This window comes from Zootoca vivipara, chromosome 9, assembly GCF_965207765.1.
Source record: "Zootoca vivipara chromosome 9, rZooViv2.hap1.1, whole genome shotgun sequence".
Classification (NCBI taxonomy): domain Eukaryota; kingdom Metazoa; phylum Chordata; class Lepidosauria; order Squamata; family Lacertidae; genus Zootoca; species Zootoca vivipara.
In genome coordinates, this window is record NC_142592.1 from 44,749,117 (window position 1) to 44,771,218 (window position 22,102).

General features: G+C 45.8%; 1 protein-coding gene across 1 annotated transcript; it reads left to right on the top strand.

The window, feature by feature from the left end:
* Window positions 1–9,098: 9,098 nt before the first annotated feature.
* SSTR3 (somatostatin receptor 3) lies at window positions 9,099–19,181 on the top strand. The gene is made up of 3 exons (XM_088652102.1): window positions 9,099–10,124; window positions 10,236–10,300; window positions 17,483–19,181. Exon 3 carries the CDS (start codon window positions 17,529–17,531, stop codon window positions 18,756–18,758), a length of 1,230 nt encoding a protein of 409 aa, XP_088508228.1. The 5' UTR covers window positions 9,099–10,124; window positions 10,236–10,300; window positions 17,483–17,528; the 3' UTR covers window positions 18,759–19,181.
* The last annotated feature ends 2,921 nt before the right edge of the window (window positions 19,182–22,102 follow it).

The window sequence follows — 22,102 nt, forward strand, 5'->3', positions numbered from 1 at the left end:
ATTACTCCGCGGACCCATCTGGAACAGATTAATCCACTTTCCATTACTTTCAATGGGAAAGTTCGCTTCATGTTATGTACACTTCAGATTAAGTACGGACTTCCAGAACCAATTGTGTTTGTAAACTGAGGTACCACTGTACATTTAAAGCACTATGATACCACTTCAAACAGTGCTATGGCTTCCCCCAAAGAATTATGGGAGCTTGTTAAGGATGCTGGGAGTTGTTAGGAGACCCTTATTCCCCCTCACATAGCTATAATTCACAGGGTTCTGCATGAAGAGGGAATGATTGTTCAGCCACTCTGTGTATCTTACCTCTGTGAGGGGTCTCCTAACAATTCTCTGCACCCTTAACAAACTAAGTTCCCAGAATTCTTTGGGGGAATGCACCACTGTTTAAAGTGGTACTGTGGTGCTTTAAATGTATGGTGTGGTTGTGGCCTAAGACAGCCTTCACCCACTGGGTGCCTTCCAGACATTTTCGACTATAATTCCCACCAGCCCCACCCAACGAACAAATGGGCAAAGTTCCCTACTGCTCCCTGTCACAGGCTTGCCTGTATATGCTCCAAGGCACTTGCTTGAGGCAGAGTCTCACACACAGGAAATCTTGCTAATGGCGCCATATGTAACATTATTTTCTGGGTCCTGTAAGCCATCTCCTACAGGGTTTGGCAATCAGCATTAGTCAGACCCCCAGGCCTGCTGAGATTCTAGCTTGTCTGAGCCCAGACGTAATATGTCAAGTTCCCGACCTAAACTGTGTTGCCATGGCTTCATGTTGCAAAAGAAGAATCTAAGGCTTCGGTAAACTTCTGCCGAGGACCTTATTAGGTCCATGTTTTTATCTTAGTGTGTGGTGGTGTTTTGAGACATGTTGGTGGGTGGAATGTTCTTCTCAGAAGCAGATCTTTGGCCACTGGATCTACAGTAACTCTTGCAACTCTCCTGTATTCAGGTTGTTTGGGTGGGAAGGGGTTGGGGAACTACTTCCTTATAGGTTCCCAGGAAATATCGGTAAGTACTGAAATGACTCCTTGCACTCAGGATCTATACTGAGCTTGTTAAAGGGGTGCAAAAATAAAATAGTACATGTGCAGGCAGGCACATGTGAGGTCCACTTTTTGAAATAGCAGCACAAACTGGAGCTGCATGTAAATTAAAGACACAGGACATAGGAAGAATACCTCATACTGAGTCAGACAATTGCAGACCTACCAACTGTCCCATTTGAAGTGGGACATCCCGGATCACAGAAGTGAATCCCAGCTTTTGTTTCAATCAAGCACCAGAAACTCTATGCTGCAGTTGTATGCCAGTGCTGCATAAAGACTTCCCATCACTTGCTCTTGCTTATCTGCAGGGGTGTTGCAATGGGGGGGGGAGATGGGAGCAGTTCGCCCCTGGTTCCACTCTGGTGGGGGGGTGCCACTTGGCGCCCCCACCCCCACAACTCCCAAGCCGAGCCTCCAGCCTCCCAAGCGGGCTTTCTACCTGGAGTTTGTAGATGGAGGCCTGCGGATTGGATTCGCCGGGGGGGGGCGGCGATACCCCGCTATGTAACATGCATGCGCAGCAGGCTTCTTACCTGGAGTTTGGAGCTGGAGGCGCGCAGCTTTGGAGGCAAGGGGGGCAGCGATACCCCACCACATAATGACGCATGCGTTGTTACGTAACACGCATGCGCCATTATGTAGCGACGCCGTGACGCCCTGGGTGCATGGCAATTTGCCGCCCCGGATGTCGCGCTGCCTCGCTACACCCCTGCTTATCTGACCTTCCACTCAAGTTATCCCACGACCCAGAGGTGTGTGTGTGTGTAAGCAGGATGGTTGGTAACAACTTTCACGGGATGGTAATTACGATGATTATTTTTACTGATATGCCAGACCGCTTTACATCAGCACCTTGGCTTCTCTCCCCTCCATGAGAAATGGTCCCATAGGGCATAAATGAGGAGAGGCTGCATCAGCCCGTCACAATGAAAATCAGTGCCTTCTAGGATGGCAGACCTTTCATTGCCTACAGACAGCCACCCAATCTTAAACCACTCCTCACCCACTCTAATACAGCCACCAGACTTAACATGGGCACTGGTACCAGAGCCTGCAATAAACCCAGATGCCAACTTTGCTGCCACATACACCCGGACAACACCATCACTGGCCCCAACAACATCAAACATACCATCTCAGGACTATTTAATTGCTCATCTTCTAACATTGTGTATGCTATCAAATGCCAACAGTGCCCTTCAGCTCTCTATATTGGACAAACAGGCCAAACCCTACGCCAAAGGATAAATGGACATAAATCTGACATCAGGGAATCACAAGACAGAGAAACCAGTCGGAGAACACTTCAGTCTCCCAGGACATTCTATACAAGATCTCAAAGTAGCTGTCTTATTACAAAAGAATTTCAGAAATAGACTGGAAAGAGAAGTTGCTGAACTGCAACTTATTACCAAACTTAAAACCATGGAGAGAACTGGTCTGAATAGAGGCATTGGATTCTTATCTCATTATACATGATGAAGCTATTTTTAGCCATCTCACCCCTTGCTTTTTCCTGTAAGACCAATTGCACAGTAGTTAACAGTCGTCAACAGGTTCACCACACCTATCAGCCAATCACCCATTCCCACCACCCTTCTGAGTAATACCCCTCCCCACCCTCTCACTATATATAAGGGTCTGGTGACTTCTGTTTCAGTGTATCTGAAGAAGTGTGCATGCACACGAAAGCTCATACCAATGACAAACTTAGTTGGTCTCTAAGGTGCTACTGGAAGGAATTTTTTTAATTTTGTTTCTAGGGTGGCTATTACTGAGCATGCATAATATGCAAGGAGATTGGAGACACTCTGGACTTGGGCAAGGGGAGAGGGAGAGAAGCCCCGATCTCTGTTGCTCCTTTGTCTTCCCAGAGTCCTCAAAGATCCCCACGAGGAACTGTGCATGGCTCCACTTACGTTCCATCACATACGCACACACTAATTCACATACGCGGAGCAGGGGATGGGGCCAGAAAGAGAGAGAAGGCGACGGAATGAGTCACCCATCAAGACTAATAGCCTACGGGTTGCTAAAATAAAACTGATGAGAGCTGTCCCTGTGGTGCAATAGAATTGGCAGCTGCTGGCACCTGTATTACTGACTCATTACAAGGGCTCTGGGAGCACCGTGGTGGAATGGACCAGGAGAGGAGAGGGGCTGGATGTGATCCCTGGTTACAGGATGCATTTGAGAACATCTCCCCACAAGCACTAGGTGTGTGAGATTTTTTTTTTCTCCAGGAGTCCCACTTGCTTTGTTGCCCATCTGCTACCCTGTGAGATTTTTTTACCCATTGATAACAAGGTTCAGAGCAACAGAAATGACTGAGGAGAACCACAAGCACACTGAGAGAGAAGAGCTGTAGATGGAAAAGCAGCTTCTAGCTCTCGATAATTCTGTGCAAGGGATCTCTACCACACATTTTATTTTGGAGATCAACAGGAGCAATAGGCTTAAAGCCAATTCTCTGGCATTACTAGCTGTGAATCAGCTGTAGCCAAAAATAAAATAAAAATAAATGCATTTGATAAGATGGTGCCATGGTTGCTGTGAACTGAACAACCCTGTATAAGAGAATGGTTATAATGCAGGAGTGGAGGACATGCTTTGCCTGCAAATGACCCCACCAGTTCAAGTTCAGGTATTTCCAGATACAGGTAGGTAGCCGTGTTGGTCTGACGTAGTCAAAACAAAACAAAAAATAAAAATAAAATTCCTTCCAATAGCACCTTAGAGACCAACTAAGTTTGTCATAGCTATGAGCTTTCGTGTGCATGCACACTTCTTCAGATACCTCAGGTATTTCCAGGTAGATACTTCAGGTATTTCCAGGTAGGGTTGGGGAAACCACATTGCTTGAAGCCTTGGAGAATGGCTGCCAGTCAATATGTTTCATTTGCTTATTTGGAGCATTTATGCCCCCACCTTAACCGAAATTTTCAAAGCGGCTTACAATATATTTTAAATGCAATTATGTAAAAAACACAAGACAGTACTGAGATGGATGGACCAGTAGTCTGGCTCAGGAGAAAACAGTTACTGATGATATTGAAAAGAACCACATATTACCTATTCTTTATTTCTAAAAACAAAAAAAAATATAGTGCACCATGAAACTTTGGTTTCCTAGGTGCTCACAATGTAAATTAGCAGCAACAGAAATGCATCTCAAAAATAGAAACTGAAGTGAAAATAGCAGCAGCAAATCCAATTTTTAAAAGCAGCAAAAACAAAAAAATGAATTCCTATGATCATTGTTTATATGTTCTCCCCCAACAACAAACTTCTTTGGGTACTATAACATAGTAATGTCACATATGCCTGGGTGTGAGAATGGACAATGAGAGGACATGCCATTAGAGTGGTAGCATTGAGTGAAGATCTTCCAGTAACGATAATGAATATTGTCTACCAACAGTCCTGTTACAGTGACTTGGCAATTTACATTTTGTTAAGCAGATTAGAGGCTAATAGCCCAGGATGTTTTCCTCAGAAGGAGCTTATGATTAGGAAAAAGTTGGAAATACAGTATTTCAATGGGAGAGGCCACCAGAACCTGGAAACTGACCCCAGGGAGGTACCTACAGTTTTGAACTGTGTCTTGGCTGAAGAATTGCATTGAAAACATTGCTAATATTAAGAAATCACCCTTCATTTTTTTTATCAGTGGTTTCAATGCAAACTGCTTGGTGCAATTGAAGCAAGGTTCCGTCGGCCAGCCCATCAGCTGATGAGCAGGGCAGAGTGTGCCTTGTTCCAGCAGATGAATGATTGGGAGCTCGCTTTAAAATCCAAATTGTTCCTTTGCAGCCACATCAGTACCTGCCCCACACCATATGTCACATGGTGACAGGTATGGGGAAGGAGGGTGTGGTTTAAAGGAAATGGCCTGGTGAGCCAAATTCAGCCTGTAGACTTCCCACTCCTGCTTTTTACAAATTTGTAGAGTGGCCACAACGGCGAAACTGTGGTTGCTGTCCTCAAAAGAAATAAAATAAAAGGCTATTGTAGAGATAAAAAGTTTCACAAAGGGGAAACCAAAACAATCAAGGGGATGGAGCAACTTCTTCCAAGGAAAAGTTACACGAGGTGCTTTTTAGTTTAGAAAAAAGGGAAGATGGGGGTGATTCATTCATTCATTCATTCATTCATTCATTCATTCATTCATTCAGTATACCACTCTTCATCCATAGATCTCAGTCAGGGCAGTTCACAACATGATGATATGATCAAAGCGTATACATTTATGCATAGAATGGAGAAAATGCATAATTTTAAGCCTCAGGGTTCTCCAGTGAAGTTGAATCTTAGGAGCTATGGGACAGGCAAGAAGAATTACTTCTTCACACATAATGAAACTACGAAACTTCCTCTCGCAAGAAGTGGTGATGGCCACCAACCTGGATGGCTTTAAAATGAGACAAATTAATGGAGGATAAAGCTATTGATGGCTGCTGTTAGTCGTGAATCATGATAGCTATTCTCTCCAGTAGGCCTCCGAATACCAGGTGCTTGGGAGCAACAGCGGTAGAATATTTTTGCTCATGGATTCTGCTTATGGGCTTCCCTTAGGCCTCTGGCTGGTCACTATGAGAGCAGTATGCTGTACCAGATAGTTATAGACTGTTTATTTATATGCTACATTTCCCACAGATACAACTGTGCTCAAAGCACAATAGTGCAATAACCATGACACAGAATAAAAATTGCAATCCCTAATAATCCAGTAGTGGATGCAAGTCAAAACTGCGAGCAAACTGCTTCTGGTAAGTCAATTACCAATACTCCAAAGGAGCTCCGAAGCTGATGACGTTAGCAAAGGGATCAGCAGTGTTGTGCCAACAGGTGGGCATGCACCCGCAGAGACCTTCCCTGGCAGCCATAGGATCCTTTCCCCCAGCCCCTCCGCCAGCTGAAAGGAGCCTTGAAAGAAGCATTTCATTTCATTTATATAAATGACTTGATTCCGGAATAGGCTTCTAAGCAGTTTACAAAATATAAAGGACCTGTTGCACACAGAGGCGGAGGAAGGGGGTGCGGTGGGTGCAGGCCACCCTGGGTGTCACCACTGAGGGGGGTGACAAAATGCCTGGCGGCCCTCACCGCAAGGCCTGCAGTGCACCCAAGCCACGCATCTCTTTCTGGGAGAGATGTGGTGGCTTGGACGCGCTGCCCAAGCAGTTCGCCCGCTGCCTCCCCCCTCCCCAGCTGTAGGGCAGCTGAGTGAGAGGAGGCAGGCAGACTCCGAAGGCCCCGTGGTGCACCCTGCCCCTACGGACGGCTCACGCCACCCCCCGGGCACGCCACCCCAGGCGCCCAAGCGGCAGCTTCCTCCGCCGCTGGTTACACAAACATTAAAATGTAACTATCCATAATTAAAATGCACAACTCAAAGCACAACTCAAAGTGTTGGTGCTGACCTTTAAAGCCCTAAATGGCCTCGGTCCAGTATACCTGAAGGAGCTTCTCCACCTCCATCGCTCTGCCCGGACACTGAAGTCCAGTGCCGAGGGCCTTCTGGTGGTTCCCTCGCTGCAAGAAGTCAAGTTTCAGGGAACCAGGCAGAGGGCCCTCTTGGTAGTGGCACCAACCCTGTAGAATGCCCTCCCACCAGATGTCAAAAAGAAAAATCACCACCAGGCTTTTAGAGGGCATCTGAAGGCAGCCCTGTTTAGGGAGGCTTTTAATGTTTAATCGATTATTTTATTTTTCTGTTGGAAGCTGCCCAGAGTGGCTGGGGAAACCCAGCCAGATATACGGGGTATAAATAATAATATATTACTACTACTACTACAAAACCATCCCATCAGAACATTAAACTATGAGCATCCATAATTAAGACACACAATGAAACAAACTCATTGAAATATTAAAATATACATACCCAGAATAAAAATAAGCAATACAGCAATCCCACACAGCAATTGCACAATAGGTTGTGGTGTGTGCTTGCTTGCCATGTGTGTGTGTGTGTGTGTGTGTGTGTGTGCAAGTTTCTCCAGTTTGTGAAGGAGTTTGCAGGTCTCAAAAGGTTGACCACCTGCATTGGCACCTGCTAGATCAGGGTCAATGGCCCATTTAGTCTTGCATCCTGTTGCCAAACTGGCCCACCAGTGGGAAATCCTCACGCAGCACCCGAACACAACAGCAGTCTCCCCTCTTGCAGACTCTAGCAAGTGGCATTGAAAAGCATTATTACCTCTGACTGTAGAGACAGAATGACGGCTAGCAGCCATGGATAGCCTTATCCTCCCCAAATTATCTATTCCTCTTTTAAAGCCATCCAAGCTGGTGGCCACCACTGCCATTTTTGGGAGCGAGTTCCATTGTTTAACTATGTGCTGCATGAAGAAGTGCTTTTATCGGTTCTGACTCTTCCAACATTCTGTTTCATTGGTTCTCCATGACCTCTGCCCATTTTCTCCATGCCATGCTTGCCTTTTCTCTAAAAAAGTTCCACATGCCGCAACCTTTGCTCACAGGGAAGTCTCGTCTCCCCATCTCCCCAAATTTCTCTCCCTCTCTCGTCCCGTTTGCAATATCTGAACAACCTGGTTGCAGTTTTTAAGTCCCAGTCCGCAAACACCCCAAATCTCCAGCGATCTCTCGTCCTTTGCACCCAGCTCTTACTGCCAAGCCCAGCTGGTGCTGCATCCAAAAGTTGGGGATCTCAAACAATATAAATTGGCAAAACTTACTGCTGCATTTGGAACTAATGTCAGTTTGGGGACAGTCATCAAAGACAGTGCTGTGTGTTACCTAAAGCAGCTCTTGACCCGTTACATTTCATTCCTGTGATTTTCCATCTCTTGGTGGGGAAAGGAAGTGAATAATCCTCTCCAGCTTGTTATGAATATGAGGCATTGTTAGTTTTGCCCAACTAACAAAGTGATATTGCAAAAAGTATTGAGATGTGATGGCAATGGAGGCCAGACAAGAAGAAAGAAGCAGAAAACGTACCATTCATGTGGAACTGCAGCCCCAGCTAGGCACCTGAACTTGGCCCTCAAAATTCCACTTAGAAGGGCGAGAAGAGGCAGCTTAATAGGCTCCTAGCGGCTAAGTGATGGGGGAATGTGTCTTGTAATTGCACTCAGCAAGCTCACTTGAGCGAAAGAGGCAGGGAAGGGATCAGGAGGACACCTTCAGAGTGCGGAAGAGGATAAGGACAGGAGCAGAGGGTAGAAAAAATGTGAGAACATGAGAGAGGTACAGTATATAAAATTGTGCAGAAGTTGGAAGATTCAGGACAGACAAAAGAAAGTGCTTCTTCACATCGCTCATATGAAATTAGTTAAACTATGAAAGAGGTGGTGGCAGCCACCAACGGCTCTTCCTCTGGAACGGGTCACCTGTGAATGGCGTGGATGCAGGATTTTAACACAACACATAATTCACCAGTGGAATTTGCTGCCAGAAGGTGTTTTGAGAACTGCCAGCTTAGTTCCACTGGCTTTCAAAACAGATTAGGTAGATTTGCAGAACAGATTTAACAATTGCTGTTAGCCACACCAAAGTAACATTGATGTTGAGCAACAGTTGAAGAGATGAAGAAACTAAGATTTGGGGTGGCCATCACCTCCATGCGCTTCTTGTGAATTTCCAGAGGCATCTGGTTGGTCTATGCTACAGAATGCTGGACAAGATGGAACTTGGACTGATCAAGCAAGGCAATAAATGTATATCCTTATGGGATGAAAAGGTCTGGGGAGCATCTTAAAAATAAAATGTATATTAATTCTAGCCATATATTTTTACTTTTTAAAATCTGATTATGAAGATCGACATAGCATCTGTTTTGCATGCAGAAGGTCCCTGGCATCTCGAGGTAAGGCTGGGAGAGAACTTTTCCTGAAGCCCTGGGCAGCCACTGCTAGCCAGTGTGGACATTACTGAGCTTGATGGCTCGGTGTAAGGCAGATTCCTCTGGGTAGTTAGCTCAGCTGGTTAAAGTGTGGTGCTGATAATGCCAAGGTCGTGGGTTCGAACCCCATTTGGGCCGGCTGCATATACCTGCACAGCAGGGAGTTGGACTAGATGATCCTCAGGGTCCCTTCCAACTCTAGGATTCTATTAACACTTCTGTTCAAGCAAGCAACAGTTTCTAAGGTGAAGATTCCAGTCACAGATGCCAAAAATTGCAAAGGGTTTAAATTTAAGTGCCCCTTGTTGAAATGGTCCCGGGCTCAGCCATTCATAAACAAGTTACATAACACCAAATTATTAAAAGCCAAGCCACACTTCTGAATTAACGAGCATGGGAAGACGGTTTATTGAGGCACCAATGTCGGAGCAGGTGAACATCTCCACCAGCCAAAAAAAAAAAAAGTCTGCAAAACTTCAAAGAAGCCAGGGAGAGGGAGAATGATGGGATGTGTATGAAATCCTGCAGTTCCATGAATGCTCAGCTCTGCCTCCCTTTCGACTACACTCCAGGAGCCTGCAAGATCTTCTCTCCCCACATCTCTCTCTTTCCCCTCTCTCATTCCTGCGCTTACTCTCCTCTGTCACCATCTGTCACAACTGCGTTCTCACACCCCCTCATTTCCCCCTTTTTTCCTCCCGTCTCATTTTCTCCCTCCCTCCCTCCTCTCTCCCTCTCTCTCCCCTTATGCTCTTTCTCTCCATCATAATCACTATGTCACTCCCCCTCATTCCTTCCTCATTCTCCCTCTCTCAATCTCTCTCTCTCAACCATTCATTCTCCCTCATCCTCGCCCCACACCTCCTCCCCTGTCGCTCCCCTCGGAACCTCTTCCGATTGGCTGGTGGCACCATTCCCAGGAGTAATTGACACACCGCTTGATCTACCTAACCCTGCGAGAAACAACAAGCGCTTCCCCCCCCCTTCAGCAGAAGGAGAGCTGGAGGGGCGGGGGGACCGTCCGGCTGGGCTCCCACTCAGCAAACGCTGCAAGACTGCCTGCCTTCTTACCTGCAGCAGCCCTGGAGAGACCAGGTGCAAAAGTATCAGCAGCAGCAGGGAAGCAGATGTAGGAGCGCAGGGGCCTGAGCAGGGATGCCACCTCTCCAGCAGAAGCAGAAGGAAGGGGAGATAACCAGGTATCTCAAAGGAAGTTGGGGGGGGGGGGAAGAGATGTTAAAAAGCATTACGGATTCTGGATTTATACCAACTCAGGAATTGAAATATTTTTGTCTTTTCCCCTCCCCAAGAGGAATTAATAAGAATACTAAGCATCGTCCTGGAGTGTGAAGGCAGATATCCATTATTTTGATACGTGAGTATTGGGCAAACTTGCCTCCTGATTCTGCTTATATTCCCCCAAATTCTGTTGCATGCAAAAGTTTTCTTTGGGCACCTGTATCATTGAAGCTCCCTGCTGTGTTGCACCCCTCCCCCCCGCCCCAGATCTCCAGGGGATATACAGGTTTTAAAAAACATTTGTCTATTGAGTCCAAGTAGGAAGGGAAGGCAAGCGGCAGGGTCTAACAGGCTGGGCGGCAGAGCTGCCTATCTTCAGATTCATCACTGCCTTGTGTTCTCCTGCTGGGTCTGTCCAGGGTACCCACCTGTTGTCTTCCATTTCACACTTTGGTTGCCGTTTGCAATCTGCAACTGTTTGTTCCAGAACAAACTTTGGTGGAGTTGTTGCAGAGTAATTGGGATGAAGATTGCAGTCTTGGACTGTAAATCTTTTGGAGCGGATAGAGACAAGCTGTACTCAGTGGCGTGGCATGTCTTTGCTTGGGTCTGGGGCTACTTGACACTCCTGTAAACATTAAGAGGGAAATGTGCAACAAGTAGTACACACACATACACACACACACACACACACACACATGGAATTCTGGATGTGGTAATGATAGCATGCAGATTTGAACTATGGGTCATTTTAGATGGGGTCCTCATAAGGAAAGTTTCTACATCTGCAGGCACACGCAACTCTTTTTAAAATCTTTGGTTCTGTTTGGAGGTTGTTTTTGCCATGTTGGTTTTTAAAAATAACCCAAACTGATTACTAGGCAGGTAGAAGTCTTTGTGATCTCCTCTCCCATCCTTAATGCAAGACAATTTTGAATAAACCTATTTCTCCATACAGTATAAGTAAAAGTCAACACGGCCTCCTTTCAGGAGAGATGGCATTCTTACTTGCAGGGTCCTGGCCTGCCCTCCTATCCTCTTCATTGCTAGATTGACAAAATGATAAAGAGAGCTTTCATTTCCGAAAGGCTGATTGACATGTTGAACCGATGCACAAAATGGAGCCCAACAACTGAACATGTGGGGAATTTATGAATGTGCATATCTGAAACAACTATTGCCAAAATAAGACTGAGGTTCTGTTGGATTAGACACTGCACATACGTAATTTACTGCCCGAAGACCTTACAGAATAAAAGTGAGTCTGCACTAGTGAGTTAACACAGGTCAGGTCTGGTGGGAGTGACCTGCAAAGCACATCTCATCGGTGTCATTTTGGAATTTCCATCGGCTGACTTTTTTTTGCACAATACAATGCACAGTCATTACTAATTCCTGAATTGGGATCCAAATGTCTTTCCTTGAGGCTGTGCTTCTGTTTGGAGGATGTTGCCTTTTCCTAGCACCCAAACAATAGTATTTTTTTCTGAGAGGATAACGTCAACTCCCTCCCCCAGTTTAGTCCAATCTATTCCAGTTGGGGGGGGGCTATCTAGAGTAATGGCTGTGTGAGGATCACCCATCAGTGACGGAGCATTGCCATGCCACCAGGAGTGGAGAGACCCAGCCCTCATCTTCCTCGTCTTCTCACCACATTGTTATCTTGCAATTCCTAAACATGGATGCATTTATTTAAGTGCCATATTGCTGGACCATTCATCCAAGGTTGGCTTCACACTTCCACATCATGTCAGGAACACTTATCTGAAACACTTAAAACAAGTTATTCACACTGTGTTGAGCCAAAATTCGGACTCAAGCTTTGAGCAAATGGCCTCTGGAAATTCTGCACCAAATTTGTGGTAAGAGAAATTGGGAAAGACAGACCATTTCACAAAGTTTCTCCATATGGGAGGATGGGGAAGATAAATTCTCCAACAGTTTCCCAGGGATGGGGCAGTAGAACAGCTTTGTTCTCCCCTGCCCCCCACTGGGTTTCCCTCCCCACCTGGCCACCATTTTGCACCCTCCTCAGTGCCCCAGACCTAGCATCATTCCAGGGTGCTGTGCCAGGGTGTGGGAATGGCAGCTGCCACAAAGAGACTAAACTAAAACTAAAATTTCTGAATGGCGGCAAATATTCCAGAAAAATTCTGCAAAGTGGCCCTTTGGGGTTAAGGGGGGGGGTATCAGAAATTTATAGAAAGAAATGTATTTGGCAAACCTTTAGTTCACCTCTAGCTAGAGAATTCATTTAGCCTTGTTTCTTTGTTTTTGTATTACTTTTTTATAAAAAAATGGTTAAAAGACCATGAAATATCAGGGTGAGCTTTCCATCCACATTATTCTTCACCTACTTCCTTGCTTTAGCTCTCCCCACAGCACCCCCATTCCCAGCTGGACTTCCAGGGCTGTTCCTGGAACTCCTGAAAGTCTCTTTAGGTATGTGCTCCTAGATCTGCATGATCCAGCCCAAGATCAGATCCACCCCTGGAAATCTGGTTTCATTACCTGCATTTCAGGGTCATCCTCACTTCTGCAACTGTGGAACTGCTCTCATAGCTAGAAAAGTCTCCTTTCTCGTGTTTCATCAATAGCTACCTCCAGTTCAGCTGGTATAGAGAAGGATTTTCCTCCTTCAATTCATTGTATGAAGAGCCTTGCTAGATCAGAACAATCTCCCGTCCAATCACCGTTCTCACAGTGGCCAGACACATACTTCCTGGGAAACCCACAAGCAAGACGTGAGCTCAGTAGCATTTTCCTGCTTGTGGTCCCCAGCAACTGAAATTCACATGCAGACTCTCTCTAATACTGGAGGTAGTATATATTCATCCTGGCTAGTAGCCATTGATAGCATTATCGCCAGTGCTCCCCACCCCGCCCCTAGAAAAATAGGTGCTGGTACTCATCACCATGAAGTTGTTGCAGTAAGTGCCACACTTTTTAACAACAAAAGAGAGAGGTGCCGGTACTGCGTACCCTTTTAACACCCCTGAAAAAAGCACTGATTATTGCCCACTAATTTGAGTTTTCCATTTTTAAAGCTGCCAATGTCGGCAGCCATCACTGCATCTTAAGGTAGAAAGTTCTATAGTGGATGTCATGAGCCAGAGACATGCCTAGGGGTCAGCGATGAAATAACACAGTGTCAGTACAGTTAACTCTTTATTCTGAGAAACCCAAACAGCTCAGACCTAGGGATTTCAATAATAATAATAATAATAATAATAATAATAATAATAATAATAAATTTATACCCTAACCATCTGGTTGGGCTTCCCCAGCCACTCTGGGCAGCTCCCAACAGAATACTAAAAACACAATAAAACATCAAACATTAAAAACTTCCCTAAACAGGGCCACTTTCAGACGTCTTCTAAAAGTCAAATGGTTGTTCATTTCCTTGAGATCTGATCAGAGGGCGTTCCACAGGATGGACGCCACTACCAAGAAAGCCCTCTGCCTGGTTCCCTGTAACCTCACTTTTCACAGGGAGGGAACTACTAGAAGGCCCTCCGAGCTGGACCTCAGTGTCCGGGCTGAACGATGGGGGTGGAGACGCTCCTTTGGGTATACTGGACTGAGGCCATTTAGGACTGTAAAGGTCAGCACCAACACTTTGAATTGTGCTTGGAAACATTCTGGGAGCCAATGAAGGACTTTTCAGGACTGGTGTTATATGGTCTCAGCGGCCGCTCTTCCCAGTAGGGCTTGCCGCAGTTGTGGGGACTGAAGGTCCTCATCTTTCCACCCACAATATTTTATTCAAGTTGGCACCCTTGCTCAGACCACTTTGCCCCTGGCCCTCCCCACCACTGAAATGTACACACACACACACACACACACACACACCCAAAGGGAATGTGGCTCTTGGCTCTTACAATAGAATGCCGTTCTGGAGCTTTATATACAGATCTGGCATCAAATGAAGGCAAAAGGAAACCTAGTGAAGATGTAAAGGGATAACCAGGACCACAAGGCATCTCATTTTGCCCCAGCTAATTCTCACCTCTGCAGTGAAGCTCTCTGCCCACCCCAGGCTGTCTCATGGCAACAGCTTTGGCTTCCCATCCACTGGCGCTACCCATGCCTGCAAGAATAATAGGTATTTGGATGGGTGAAAACAGCAGAAAGGAAATAATCATAAGGATAACGAGGGGAATTAGAAGCAGAAAAGAGCTCATTAGTCCTCCCTCTCATTAAACAATGAGTTCTGGCCTTTGTCTAACATAGTATCAAGAGACCCTGATGGTGGGGCTTCATTGGAAAATTAGTGATTTCACTGTGTATTGCAATCATTTATTCAAATGACCTGGGAGGTGAAATCAGGCGTCTGGGGAAGGTGGAAGAGCTCTTAATGGAGGGTGATACTGAACAGGAGTACTTGAGAGCCCTGTGGCAAATTCAGATAATAATAAGGGGTTTTGAATGCCCAAAGTTTGAATAATGAAGGGTCTCATAAAGGGTCTCCGGTAAAGGGAAGTATTATATTTCTGGATTCTCGGCTTTACTTGATTCAATTTATTCTCTCAAAACAATTCATCTCCTGGATCTGCAGCAGTTCCATCCAAGTAATATAATTGTAGAAATTCAGGCAGAAGGCCTGGTGGTTTGTTTCATTGGAGCACTGGATGCAGAAATGTCATCAAGGACATAAGGATGATATGTCAACACATTTAGAGGAGGGATTGGTGCTTATTAACAGGATGTTTGAGGAAGGTTCCCTGTTGCCAGGACTGGCTCTACCATTAGGCAGAATGGGAAAGCAGCTGGTTTTGAGTGACATGAAGGCGTAGCAAATGGTTAGTGAATTGATTATTGTAGTACTTTTGCAGCAAAGGGATGGTAAAGGCACTTGTGGAATTTTCTGTCTTAGGTACCCAAATGTCTTGACCAGCTTTGGGTAATAAACACTTTGACTTTGGAGGCAGCAAAATGTATTGGGTTGCCCCTACCCATCGTTGAATCCTGGAAGCCAAGACCTAAGTTTGAAGCAAGTAGTCTTTGGGGAGAAAACCCCAGCCGAAATTTAACATTGCAATACAAGCATCTTCAGGATTTTCTGTAAGCATATGAGTGTCATTTTTCATGCAAAAGCCTGATAGCTGCTGTCCTTCCCCTTTTTCTGTCATGGAGACAAAGGTTTTCCAAGGGTTCAGCAAGAAACATGGTTGAAGTTCCTCTACATAGGAACAACCACCGCTTTCTAGAGTTGACAAAAGTTTTAAATGAGGCCTGTGGACAACTGCATAGTGGACAACCATAGTCTACCTATCAATGTTCCTTGGATGATTACAGTGCAACAGAGAACTTAGCTTAACAGGGGCCTTTATTATATGGTATAATGAACATAATGATTAATCCAGCCATGTGCCAGGGTGTCATAGTAACAGGCTAAAAGGTGCAGGTTAAATGACCTAGCAATAGATTGTTCAGTGAGAATGCAGTAACAGCAAATGCATGTCCAGCTGAAAGGGCTTCCTCCATTCAGAGACCAGTTCTTCAAGATCTCCCCCTTAAGGTGTTTGCAGCTTTGGATTTGGGTTCACATTTTCAGTAAGAATCTTTGACAAGTCAAGTATGGAGTTCTCTCCCCAGGGAGGTTCTTATCACTCCTTCATTATATATATTTAGTTGCCAAGTGAAAATGTTCCTCTTCACCCAGACCTTGGGCTGATTAATATTCTACAGCCTTCTAAATCTGTTATGGGACAGGGGGGTTATTTTTTCATTATGTTTTTGTTCTATTTATTTGTGCTTTTATCCCGTATTTGTATCTTGTGACTACCCTGGAGAGCCAGTGTGGTGTAGTGGTTAAGAGCGGTAGACTCGTAATCTGGTGAACCGGGTTTGCGTCTCCGCTCCTCCACATGCAGCTGCTGGATGACCTTGGGCTAGTCACACTTCTTTGAAGTCTCTTTGCCCCACTCACCTCAAAGAGTGTTTGTTGTGGGAGAGGAAGGGAACGGAGAATGTTAGCTGCTTTGAGACTCCTTCGGGTGGTAATAAAGCGAGATATCAAATCCAAACTCTTCTTCTTCTACCCTGAGATCTTCGGGTGAAGGGTGGTATATAAATTTAATTAAATTATTATTATTATTATTATTATTATTATTATTATTATTATTATTATTAAATGAACTGAAGCTAAATATGCATTTGAGTCTGAGCCATTTGTAGAATGCACCATTTTATATCCAATATGGGTCCCGGTCACTTAATCTGACCAATTAATCAGATTTTAGATCTCTCCCATTTTCCATAACTGTCCAATCGCCCAATCATTCCTAAGAACCACCTTTTCCCTTGTGACACAGTGAAGATGGAGATGGTCTCACTTTTCTGAGCAGCCTTATGGTCCCTGCATGCTTCCATTTCCTTTCCCATCCTTGGAAATTTCCCTGCTAGTTTTAGTTCTTGGCCATGCCATGCCATGACAGGAGAACTGGGGACACAAGTTAGCAGCCCCTGAGCCAAATCTCTTCCCTCCTGCCATTGTCAACCTTTGAGGCAATACAGAAATGCCAACAAGTACTGGGGCACTGATATTTGGCAGCAGGCCACTTGAGGCCATAGTGCAACTGCTTAACGCTAGTCTCCAGCAAAACTATTTGTTTAATTAATTTATTTCATAAAATTTATATGCTGCTAGGTTAAAAAAACACACAACAGAAAACAAACCCTCAATGCTTTCCCCCCTTGGATTATAGCTTTGGTTTATTTCCACAAATCTTTTTTTAAAAGTTTATGTTTGAAGGCAGAATTTTCTTTAAAATATTATTTTTATTGGTTTAGGCCAGGCATCCCCAAACTGTGGCCCTCCAGATGTTTTGTCCTACAACTCCCATGATCCCTAGCTAACAGGGGAAGATGGGAATTGTAGTCGAAAACATCTGGAGGGCCAAAGTTTGGGGATGCCTGGTTTAGGCTATATAGACCTAAACACTGAAAGACAAAGCTTTGGCATGCACTCAGATAGGAGGCATTTGAGTCCCTCGTAAGACACTTTAGGCATGATCCAGCCAAAGTTAAGTCCATCTAAGAAGCAGAACATTGAAAGGTGGAAGTTTACAGTCTGGTGATCATCATAATCAATGGGGACTTCTTTGTGTACCTTTCTGTACAAAAGGAGCACAAGCCACTCAGCTGTAAAATCTGGAATCTCCATTAACTTCTGTGCTCCTCTTCATGCCCCAGCAAAATGAATGGAGTTTGTAAAGTGGACTTTCCCCCCATTTCTCTCTCCAGTGCTACCATTTGCTATAAGATGCATTATAAGCTCTCTCTCCCCCCTCCCTGTTCTTCCCAAATGCAGACCCCTTCCGACTGATCCAGTGGGATAATCACCTCACTCTTCTGCCATGGACAATTTCAACTTCACCACCACACTGGCTTCCTGGGAAGAAAATTCAACAGCCAACTGGGCAGCCCCTGTTTCCGGGAACCTATCCCAAGCTTCCAGGCTCAGCCTGGATGTCAGTGGTGTCCTCATCCCTCTGGTTTACCTCATCGTCTGCGTGGTGGGACTAGCCGGAAACTCCCTGGTCATCTATGTGGTTTTGTGCCATTCCGTGAGCGAATCGGTGACCAACGTCTACATCTTCAACTTGGCGCTGGCTGATGAACTCTTCATGTTTGGCCTGCCCTTCTTGGCTGCACAAAATGCCTTGTCCTATTGGCCTTTCGGTTCCTTCATGTGCCGGCTAGTGATGGCCGTGGATGCTATAAACCAGTTCACTAGTATTTTCTGCCTGACCGTAATGAGTGTGGACCGCTACCTGGCGGTAGTGCACCCAGTGAAATCGTCAAAATGGCGGACGGCACGTGTGGCCAAGGCAGTCAGTGCCACTGTTTGGGTGCTCTCTTCCGTGGTTGTACTGCCTGTGGTTGTGTTTTCAGATGTCCCCCAGGGCATGAGCACATGCCACATTCAGTGGCCCGAGCCGGCTTCAGTCTGGAAAGCAGGCTTCATTGTCTACACAGCCACTCTTGGCTTCTTTGGGCCTCTGCTGGTCATCTGCCTGTGTTACCTGCTTATTGTTGTCAAGGTTCGGTCGTCGGGCAGAAAGGTGAGAGCGCTGACGGCCAAGCGCAAGCGCTCCGAGCGGAGAGTCACACGCATGGTGGTTGCCGTCGTCGCGGTCTTTGTCCTCTGCTGGCTGCCTTTCTATGTGCTCAACATCGTCAATGTCATTTGGACTTTGCCCGAGGAGCCATCTCTCTTTGGCGTCTACTTCCTTGTCGTGGTCTTGCCCTATGCTAACAGCTGTGCCAACCCCATAATCTATGGCTTCCTCTCGTACCGCTTCAAGCAGGGTTTCCGCAGGGCTCTCCTCAGACCCTCCCGCCGAGTGCAGAACCAAGAAATTGCAGCAGCAGCAACCACGGGTGGTAAGGTGGAGGAAGAGGAAGAGGAAGAGGACGAAATGGAGGCAGAAGCAAGTGAGGTCAGCAAGATTGCCCAAAACGGCAATGGCATGCAAGAGTGCGCCCCCATCAGTGGGGCAGGGGGGAGCAGTGAACAGAAGCCACTGCCAGAGGAGCCTGGGATCTCTGAGAAGCCCAGTATCATGAACATTAGCTACTTATAGTGACTCTTTCTCTCTCTGAAACACCCTGGCAGTGACTCATTTGGAATAACAAACGGAAGGATCATTCATAATGCAAGGGATTCCTAAAAAACAGAAAGCCTGAGAGGGATGTGGGCAGATAAATACCCGCTTTTGAACAGTAAAGCCAGACCTAACAACCAGAGTGGTGGGTAGAGCAAAGGCCTGCCCTGTGGAACGCCCTCCCATCAGATGTCAAAGAGAAAAACAGCTACCAGATTTTTAGAAGACATCTGAAGGCAGCCCTGTTTAGGGAGGCTTTTAATGTTTAATAGATTATTTTATTTCATTTTTCTGTTGGAAGCCGCCCAGAGTGGCTGGGGAAACCCAGCCAGATGGGCGGGGTATAAATAATAAATTATTATTATTATTATTATTATTATTATTATTATTATTATTATTATTATTAAATTGGAGGAAAAGGAAGATATGGGGAAGGGCCTAAGCATTTGATTTTCATACAGAAGGTCCCAGGTTCAGTTTGCAGCATCTTCCAGGCAAAGCTGGAATGTCCCATGCCTAAAACTCTGGGGTACTGACCGAGATGGACCTCATGGTCTGACTCAGTATTTGGCACCTTTCCATGTGCTCCCACTAACAAAATGATGGGAGTGGGTGGCACTGTGGTCTAAACCACTGAGCCTCTTGGGCCTGATGATCGAAAGGTCAGTGGTTTGAATCCACACAACGGGGTGAGCTCCCATTGCTCTGTCCCAGCTCCTACCAACCTAGCGGTTTAAAAGCACACCAGTGCAAGTAGATAAATAGGTACTGCTGTGGCAGGAAAGTAAATGACATTTCTATGCACTCTGGTTTCCATCACAGTGTTCCGTTGCACCAGAAGCAGTTTAGTCATGCTGGCCACATGACCCGGGAAGCTGTCTGTGGACAAACACCGGCTCCCTCGGCCTGAAAGCGAGATGAGCGCCGCAACCCCATAATCGCCTTTGATTGGACTTAACTGTCCAGGGGTCCTTTACTAACAGGGGCATTTTACTAACAAAATCCTTTAAAAGCCATTCCAGAATCTCTTTTTTTTAAAAAGGATCTGTGATTACTAAGGAAACGTCCCAGAAAATAGGCAGTATACTTGAAAAGCAAGGTCTGTTGGACAAGAATGTAGGACAAGACTTAAGTCTTTGGAGAGTCAGTGTAATATAGTGGCTAAGAAGTGCAGTGTGATTGTATGCCTATTTACACATCACCATATTCAGTGGCGCTTACTCCCAAGGGAGTATTCATAGGATTACAGCCTGAGTTATGGACCAGAAAGTCCCTGATTTAAATCTCATTTCCTCTCTGCTAGTATTGTCCCCATACCACTGACTGGAGCACTGAGAACAGTCTTGGCACCCCATTCTGCCACACGGGTATCCTAACCTACCTTCCAAGGTTGTTGTAAGGATTACTGACTGAAGGAACCAGAGGTGCCGGCTTCTGAAGGAGAATGGCAGGACTGACGTTGAATGTGGTGGCAGCGCAGCTTCAGTGGCTCCTCCTCCTCCTTCCGCCTCTGGCAGGCGGCTGCTTCAACCCTCCCTCCCAGCTGCAGGAGGAGGGAGAAGGAGCCAGCCTCTGAAGCTGTGCTCTGCTTGGCTCTACGCTTGACCTCCTCCACTGCTTTTGAACATGGGGGGGAGGCCCTGGTCCCCTCCCAAAAATATGGGGGTGGTGGCTCGGTCCCTATGGGATGGCGCCCCTGTAAGGAATGTATGTGAAGTGCAATGAATGCTCTGAAATTCTCTCTTTTTTATAAAACAAAAGACTAGTATTGTGATTATTCTCGCTGCACTTTGCTCTGTGACATATGGCGAGGTTATTAAGCACAGTGGAAGGTGTCTTGTTTGTGGTGTGCCCTCGTGGGTGAGCAGGGAAGGTGGCAGGAAAAAAGAGTTTCTTTCTATGAAATGCTGCCACTTATACCCACCCTTTCTGACAAGTAACCACTTCCTCAGGAAGCAAATACAATAAACTTTTTTCCCTCCAGAGGTATTGGCTTCCATTTCTCATTGCTGCCTTTTATGTTTGCAAAACTGTTGATCTTCAGAATTCTCCTAAATGTGTTGTCCCTAACTTTAGGATCTGTGGTGGTTTCTCGGTGGGAAAGGGCGCAGAGGAGAAATGCTTTGGGAATATTCGCAACAGAGCCATGATCGCTGCATAATGCTCCATTGCCAGAGGATCTCTCCATTGCCTCTGTATACCAGTTCCTGGGAATCACAAGCAGGGAAAGTCCTTCTGCACCTGGGTCCTTCTTGCTGGCTTCACCCTGAGGCAACTGGTTGACCATTGTGAAGACAAGATGCTGGGCTAGGTGGGGCTTTGCGATACGATACGATAATCTTTATTGTCATTGTCCCATGAAGAACAACAAAATTGAAAATCTACATCAAACAACCATCAGCCTACTATCCAAAAATGCATATCGACTCGCTACCCCTCCCACCTCTACATAATTAACCCCTTAAAAAACCTTTAAAAACCTCTAATACCCCTCCTGATTTGCCCCCTAAAACTCTGATACCCCACAACTGAATACAGACCCTCCCTCACAGACTGCCTTTCGCTGCGTTCAAAACCAAAATCGCTCTTGGATAGAAGCTATTTCTCAGGCGGCTAGTCCTGGTCTTTATGACCCTGTATCTTCTTCCAGAAGGCAGAAGGTGAAAGAGATCATTTCCGGGGTGTACACTATCCTGCACAATATCTGCAGCTTTTTTATAGCACCTGGAGGCATAGATTTGATCCAAAGTGGGAAGAGTGCACCCAATTATCCTCTCCGCAGTCTTTATGACCCTGGACAGCGCTGTTCTTCCCCCAACCGTGCAACTCCCAAACCACACACCAGACCATAGGTTTGACCTGATCCAGCAGAGCTCTCCTGGTGTTCTGATGCTCACATTGCCATCTTCCCCCTCCCCAAGTAGCGGCCTTTAAAAGCTAAATGGCAATCCAAAAAACCGAACAGATTAAGAGAGCTTTGTGAAGACAGGCACACTCCAACGCTTCCAAGATCTCACCATTCATCATCAACATTCCTTTCAGCCTCTTTCAAATTCTAGCAGCCGGGCTTTCTTCCTCTTCTTTGCTTGAGTAGGAATCCTTGAAATTAGTTTCCGTGTTGGTGCTAGGGAATATCTGGTGTCAACCATTCTCCTCTTCGCCAAGCGGCTTCAACAAGTGCATTTATTTGACAACAGCCACGTTTGGGAGCGTGTGCAATGAGGAATGAGAGTGGGTGGGTTGGGAGAACAAGTGGGCCCAAGTATGTTTTCTTCAGGTTTATTTTGCTTCCACAAGTGCTAGTATATGACTTTCCTTCACCC